This window comes from Gossypium hirsutum, chromosome A08 (assembly GCF_007990345.1).
Source record: "Gossypium hirsutum isolate 1008001.06 chromosome A08, Gossypium_hirsutum_v2.1, whole genome shotgun sequence".
NCBI lineage: Eukaryota > Viridiplantae > Streptophyta > Magnoliopsida > Malvales > Malvaceae > Gossypium > Gossypium hirsutum.
The window spans coordinates 113534388-113542552 of NC_053431.1; the positions used below are offsets into that span (position 1 = coordinate 113534388).

An 8165-nucleotide genomic window follows, 5' to 3' on the forward strand; every position below is an offset into this window, starting at 1 on the left:
ACGGCCACGTTTCTCAGAATATAATTTAACAACTGTCAGGGCCTAATTAAAACTAAAATAAAATAATAGGGCCAAATCATAAATGAAATAAAGTTTAATTGTAAACGCAAAAGGGGTAGGAGGACCGATTGGGAAATTAACCCAATTTTAAAAAATGCGAGGATCCTCCCCGGGTAATCGGGTCAACACGCGGATCCTGGGGGTCGCAGAACGGCACCGTTTCGTTCAAGCTATATAAGCTACCTTCTCAGCTTAAAATTCATTTGAACCCCGATTTAAAAAAAACTAAAAAATTCTCTCTGAAAGAGAGAGAGGAAGGGAGCTCCGGTTCTGGCCTTCGTACGCCACGCACCGGTCCACGCGCCGCCCTAAGGGCCACTGTATATGAAGATCGGAGGGTTTAAAAATCCTCGTCTCTCAAGATCCAAAACAGGTAGTTCTTCTCCTTTTCAAATTCCCTTAGTATTTTGCTAAACAGTTCATATATATGGGCAAAAAAAAAATAGAGAACAAGTCACTCGATTATCACCTTTGAAACTGTTTGTATTCGTTTTTTATCTCTGTATCTGTGTCCATTACAAGGGTTACAAAGGCTTTTTTATAGCCTACTGATTTGTTACATAAGGAAAGAAATCTCTGATTTCTTGTATCTTTGACTGATGTGCTGTGATTTCCTTGTCATTTTCTACTCTGCTTTTTCGCGTATTTGTTGTTTGTTTCCTTTTCTTGCAGGCAATCGAGCGAGGGATCCGACAGTGACCATGCTGGTGTAGACGCGTGCACTGATGACGGTGCTGATGGAGCCTCGGTGATGGTCATGACGTAATTTGGGGCCAGACCAAGGGACGACCGATGATCGGGGCATTGATGAGCATTGAAGCCCCTTGGGACAACTCATTAAACAGTGGCCTCGATTTGGGGGTTGCCAGACACTCCCCGAAGCTTCCAGAAATGTTTGCGGCGCCACAGTATTCAGGAAACCCTAGGGTTTCCTTGTTTCTCTTAAGTCTGTTGGGCCTTTTGGGCTATTTTGTTTTGGGTCAAAGTCTGTAATGTAATGGGTTAGGTCTGACTTAGGCTAGCAGAGATAATGAGTCTGATGGGCTGCTGGGTGTAACGGGTCTTATTTGGATTTGGGTTTAGCCTAGGGGTATTAGGTATTGTTTTGGCTATTGGGTTATACCCGGATATGGGTTTTTGTATTTGGGCTTTGGGTAGCAACAGTAGGCCTGGACTTTCAATGGACTTTTTAATAAATGTTTATTTATTTATCTAATTTTTTCTTTATTTAAACCCGGTCAAATTTGGGCTATTACAGTGAGGATATTTTAAGAGTAATTGTAACAATTGGATTCAATATTAGGGTTGTAAAAATAGATTGAATTTTAGCTAATAGATGATCTAGATTAATTATTGCACAAAATTGAATTGATAAATCTAAATGATTATGTATTCATCCTCTTCTTATTTTCCTCTTCTTTACTTCACTTTGCCTTAAAACTGTTATTTTCCAACATGTGTTAAAAAACTAGCAAATTGAGAATTTCAGCATAGTTTGGAAAAGGTTCTCTAAAAAAAGGAAGGAATTCAATTGGTGGAAAGAGCAATAGCCAAAAACCGAAGATAATCCAAGCATAAATTTATTTGAATGTGAAAATATCCAACCTAAGTTGATTCAATCCAGAAATATTTGAACATATACTTCCTAATCGAATCCAAAAACAACTCGATCAGAGCTCCCTAAAGCTGCCTCCATATTGCTCAAGTTTGGGTGTCCCCCTTCTAGCTCAATTAACAAACCAACTTTGGCCCACCTACTCCATTTGATTTTTGGCGAACCAGGAGTCGTAAATTCATTTCCAATTTCAAACACTACGTTCAATTTCTTTGTGCTATTCCAGATGTTGCCACAGTATTGAAACTCAGATGCAATGGATCAACGCCCCTATAGCTCATATTACAAGCAATTGAGACAACGAATGCTTTACACATTATAGAAAATTGATCTGAGACGTGTCTACAAATAATCGTCACTTTATTGTTCAAGAAAGAGCATACTCTGCCGCTACAAGCTACAAATGAATGTTGAAATTCGTGCTAATACATATAACTCACCCAATAGTAACCTCTTCCAAAACATTTACAACAATTTACGGGGAAACCAGCTAAAATTGGGCTTTACCGATGCTTATTCTTATGCAACCTGGAGTTTGGTTTTGAAAGAAACCTCCATTTCTTTTGCATCTGACTCTGAGAGAAAGAAAGGGGGACCATTTCCTTTATAACAATGAAGAAATGAACTAGTCATTAAGTCATAAGAATGATGGTAATTTTGCACATCACCTGTAGGCTTTTCATTACGGCTTTGATCTTATTATTGCTTGTGGATCTATTTTTCCTTTTGTTCTCAGTTTTCTTGGATTGGAGGAGGCTCTTCAATGATTTTAAAAAACTTGGAACCAGTATTCCCCATTTGTCAAAACAAGCTGGAGTCCTGGAATATGTTGCCTTTCTTTGGACAGCCCTAATCTACCACATCAAAAATGAAAAAGGGGAGAGGAATCACAACTAATCTTTCTTTATCTTCTTTGACAATAAATGCTTATGGACCCATTTTGAATCAAACAACCCCTTTATGTAGTTACTTCTGCTTTTTCTTTTTCTCTTTAATCCACATTGCTTCAACTTAAAAAAAAGGACTATACTAGTGGCTATATGAAGCAAATATCTCATCAAACTAGAAATTTAATCTCTTTTGACTGTAACTCCAAAGTGGAAGAAAAGAAAAAGGATCCAAGGACTGAAATAGCTCTTCTTCTTCTTTTCTTTTGGTTATTGTCATGATCCGACACAACTCACTGGACCATTTCGTAACAACATAAAATCGAAATTCTTTTAAGGTTTTGCCACACCTTCAAGTTGGCTTCCTAAGAAATCGAAATATAACATACAAATGAGTGCACCTTCCAAAATAGATAGCAATTGATTTAATATATAAATTGGCATCAATTCTGCAAATTACACTCATGCGTGTTATATTTCGAGTTTGGATTTGCAGAGATACACTTGGGAGTGGCAAAACCTTAAGAGACTATGACAAGATAATAATTTTGATTCATGTTCTAACTAATGTAATTAAAGCATTAGTGGGTGAAATACTTTTTTTGAAGGTGGCTGCTGCTGATCAATGGAAGAAACAGGCTTTGACTGTAAAGCTCTGGATGCGGATGATCGAGCAGACTCCCTTAGGCGCCGAGAGTAGTGAAGAAGCTCAGCTCTTCTATTGTACCCTTTGCCAGCTCCACCATGCTTATGTTGAATCAGTTCTTGATTGATGATCTGGTGAATAGAATGGCTGTGTTCAAGCCTTCAACGATGCCCTCCTCCGGGGTTTCTCTACATAAACAGTTACGAACACGGCCTTTTGTTCACAGTATGTTGCCTGAAAAATCATCCCAAGTTATTTATTTGCTTCATCATGTATAAGATTCAGAACCTGGAGATGAAACCAGAGGGAGGGGGGCTTACCGTTTTGGTTGGCATGCTGTTGTTGACAAGAAGAGAATTTGAGTTGGAGAAATCATCGGAAGCTGACATATTTGATGTTGCAAACACAAAGATAATACAATAGCCAAACAGAGAAAGCCGACCTTGGAATCATTGGTTGAATCGATCAACCGACCTCGTCGGTATTTTCTAAAAAGGTTCCAAATTGATGAAACTTATGCAAATTAAACAGCACCCTTGGCCCTGACCGTAATGAAAAATGTGAATACCATGCAAGGAAATACATATTGGTATAATTTAATTATCTTTTAACATTAAAAATTTCTTAAATAAAAAGGTACAACAACCAACCATACTTATTTTCTGAAATTTTTTCAACCCATAAAAACTTATATTAATAAAAAAAAAAAGTGGTTGATGATGAATCACCAATCTTTTGTTGCATTGCTTTCCACTTGACATTGCCATTTAACTTAACCAAAAATCTTACACCTAACAAAAAAAATCTAAACTTTCTATTAAAAGAAACTGTCCAGTTCTCGATTATTTGTGATATATAATATATAAGACGAGGGAAAGCATTAGCTGAAACTTTCATATATTCGTTGAGGCTAAAATCACGCACACAACATAGCTAGGCGTATAGAAAGGACTCATATTTCAAGTTTCCTTACAAACAGGGGAGAGCTGAAAATACGGCATTGGTGAAAAAAAAATGTTAAGAAACTACAATTGAACTAGTTGCTGTTGGAACTATTGTCATCCTGCCAAGTTGCTTGCCATTGCTTGTCATAAAAGGTTGTCTCTTCAATAAGCTTCTTGATGTTATCCAAATCTTCATTCTTCCTGATTAAAAGCACTCCCGCAACAGCTACAAACAATAGGGTCTTGCAAAAGAAGTTGCTCATTTGGTCAACCAATCCTACTCCAGTCAAGCTATCAAACAGATATGCCATGAAGAACCCAACCATTGCTGCACGGCCTGCATAAAACTCATAACATTGAATTGGGGTTAAACAAACCAGTAATGCGACTACTGGAGCCACAATGTCAGAACAACATAGATTTGCACAAACCATTAAGCAATTCAGCTTCAGGTAGATGGAATCTCTTCATCCATGCCCACCAAGGTATGATGGCAGTGTCAAACACTACAGGGTCGTCATTACTGGTAGTTTCTGGATTATCCTGGAGCCATTTTCTCCTCCTGACCTCTGTGGAGTTCAAGTAAGTTTGTCACAAACAAAGGAATAATAGAATCAACAGGAAAAATTAGACTAGAATTTCAAACATAGCATGTATTTGCCTCAATGGTTCAAACCCTCAAAGTCAAGCAAGAATAATGTATGTAAATGAACATAGAGTTTAGTAAAAACACAGATGACACTTGTTATACTAATATATATGAACCAGGTCACAAGCTCACAAAAGCCTAAGCACTTAGAATCGTCAAGGAGTGGGCCGCTTGGCACAACAACTATCAAGAGCTGGCAGCCTTGTCAGGAAGGATCTTGGGCAATCAAGGTTGCAGGGCCAACAAACTGGTCACTACGCAGACTAGGCAAACTAGCATGCCAACAAGCCAAAACGGGCAACCAATGGCCAAGAAATGGGCAGCCCAAAGACTCCCCAGATACAGGTCTCTTTCTTTCTCTCTAGACTCTCACTCTCTGTACGTGCTCTTGTCTATTGCTGCCTTCTCCATTATACTACACTTATTGATTTAAGCATCAGATAGTGTCCCAGAGCATAAGCTCTGACGACTCCTAGCTCACATTATACTTCAAAAACCCCTAGTGTCCAAGCTCAGCTAACCCTCTTCAAAGGATATTCTTAAGCCAAATCCATCACAAAAAGGACATCAACAACACTAATAGCCTATATGTCATTTTTTACCCTAATGACTTTCATTGATAACTCTAATACATTAATTTAGCGAAGGTCAGGATTTTTCACAGGATTCACTTAGTTTAACTGTACAAGAGCAAAAAAGAATACAGGGATGGGGCATACCAAAACAATCATAAGGAAATTACAATCACAAAAAACCTGTCTAGGCCTCAACAACATCAAATCAGAAAAAGGCCCCATTAATCTTCTGGCCTAACCACTAACCACTGTTTTCTAGTGTCGGTGGACTCCAAGTATGTTTCTTTGTTCTTTAATAAGTATCCTTTTCCATTTAGATGTTGCCAGATCACAAGCCTAGATAGGCTTTTGTTTAACAAAAGAAAGAGTTTGTTGTATTAGTATATTTCATTAAATCGGCTTCAAATGGGAGTAGAGCTTGCAATGAATACAAACCAGAACACCTGACACCTACCAAATATCCTTTGTACCACCTTAATACTAATCTGTTCTGAATCAATAATACCACTTACTGCATATGTGAACAGTCGATTATTAATGCACAATAATAGCATTACTGTCATTTGTATCACCGTCCTATTTCAGCTAAACAGCATCGTCGTAGAACACCACTTTGAACTACCATTCTAACAAGTACAAAATGTATCAATCTGTTGATTATCAGTTAACTCTACAAACATAGTCATTTCCTGTTCTAAGTACCACCGCATCTGTTGATTATCAGCTAAACAACCGAACCTTGTCGTTACCCACATAAGATAAGCAACTGCCAGTCACGGAAAGCTTTTTTGCAGTCACAGTTTTAACAACCATTCCTTCTGTCCTTCTCTCTTATCAAAGAACAAGAAGGGAACAAAATGCTTTAAGTTTGAATCAAAGGAAATGCATTTAACATCAGTTTCATTAAGACCCTTTCAAGAAACCAACAAAAAATAACAATTTATTCAGGTTTTGCAAGTAGAAATTTGAAAAAAAAAATTAAAAAGAAAAAGAAGAAAAAACTTACCAGCATCAATAACAGCATCCCAGTCAGTGGTGCCATTTTTCTGAAACTGTTTCAAGTCCCAAGTTCCTCCGATCCACCTAGGATCCTCAAACTTGCTCAAAACCTCAATTTCTGTGCTGGTAGCCGCCCCGTTAGGCCCAGAAGATCCCTCCACGGCCTTTTCAAGGACGGGGTCATTCTGACTGGGTTTTGGGTCTTCAATGGCAGGAACAGAAGCTGAAACTCCAGCTCCATTGTCTGGTAAAGACTTGGGAGTGGAAAGCGAAAGAAAGGGTCTCTTAAGAGGGAGAAAAAGAGCGGGTTTGTGGGTGAAATTGGGGTTGACGGAGAAGGAGGTAGGACAAGGAGGAGAAAACAAGGCCATGGATATTGACATAGATTCGTGTTCAGTTTTGTTTTGTTTTTTTGAGGATGATGGTGAAGTGATGAACTTTTCCTTTTCAGTTCATGGCTGAGTTCAGTTTGTAGGGAGAAGGGTGTGGTGTTTGAGGCTGTCAGTCATCCACCAATTTGACTTAAAAAATTGGAAGTTATTGCAGTTTGATACTTTGGGCTACTTTGTCCAACCATTTACCACATTTCATGTAAGACCGCTAAGCTAGGGATTGAAAAATAATCCAAGGTGATTTTTTATTTCCCAAAGTGGGGTTTGGAATTAAATGGGACGGACCCAACTATTGAGTTAGGAAATTTATTAAAATATAAAATATTTATTTTTACTATTTTAATTATTTTTTATGTTTTATGTTTTTAAAAAAAAGTTTAACTTTTAATGTTTGTAATTATCTAATTGTATGTTAAAATAAAACTAAATTAACATAATATATAAATATTAGAGTTAAAATTACTATTAAGCGTTATCTTTTCATTAACAAAAAAATTAGATTACCATAAATATATTTTAATAATCTCTACTCTAATAATGAAAAATGAATTATATTTTTACTAGTAATTAAAAAAAATAAAACTGGATGAATAGTTAGTATTACCATCCTTTTTTCTTTATTTCAAGAAGAAAAAGGAAAAACAGATACCATTCCCTTTGTTGGATGCATATAATAAATCTCATTAAAGTGGAAGAAAGGGTGAAGCTTTACCAACTCGACACGTGTAATGGGAAATAAAATCACCTTATTGCAAGACATCTATGTTGCTTGATTTCAGCTTCAAAGGCATCAATTTCAAGATTGAATTAATACAGTATTTGAGCTCTGATTTTAGTTGAAGTTTTCAATTTTTTTACTCCAACTAAATTTTTTAACTTACATAATTGTTTTTCTTTTTTAAATAGTCTATGATATATTTACTATGTTTAAGGATTAAAGACAAAAACGAAAACTTAAATCAATAATTATTAAATTTAAAGATTAACTTAAACTAAGAAAAAATTTTAAACCATAATATTAGAATAATTATCAAATTCAAACCAACAAAATAATATTAATTTTTATCATTTAATTATCAAATAACAAATAAAGATTTTCACAAATCTTAGAAAATGACATTGTTTTTTTTTTATTTCAAAAAAGTAGAGGTGGGTGTTGAACTGAATTAAGTTAAATTGAGTGAAAATTTTTGAGTTAGTTGAGTTATTTTATTTTTATCATTTTACTTCAATTTAAGTTTTTTCAAATTAAATTGGATAAAATAAAATTAGATTGATTCAAATATATTTGTTCGAGTCAAATTTAAAAAATAAAAAGCTCAAGTTAAAATATTATTGGCAACATGATTAAATTTTAAGTTAAAATAAATAAATTTGAGACCATATATATTGTAAAAA

General features: G+C 35.8%; 1 protein-coding gene and 1 pseudogene across 1 annotated transcript; both read right to left on the minus strand.

The window, feature by feature from the left end:
* Nucleotides 1–1631: 1631 nt before the first annotated feature.
* On the minus strand, nt 1632–4020 carry LOC107919135 (uncharacterized; annotated as a pseudogene).
* Nucleotides 4021–4088: 68 nt separating this feature from the next.
* Nucleotides 4089–7007, minus strand: LOC107920438 (light-harvesting complex-like protein 3 isotype 2, chloroplastic). The gene is made up of 3 exons (XM_016850168.2): nt 6383–7007; nt 4584–4721; nt 4089–4489 (listed from the first exon to the last, which is right to left on the minus strand). Exons 1-3 carry the CDS (start codon nt 6756–6758, stop codon nt 4245–4247), a joined length of 759 nt encoding a protein of 252 aa, XP_016705657.1. The 5' UTR covers nt 6759–7007; the 3' UTR covers nt 4089–4244.
* Between the last annotated feature and the right edge of the window lie 1158 nt (nt 7008–8165).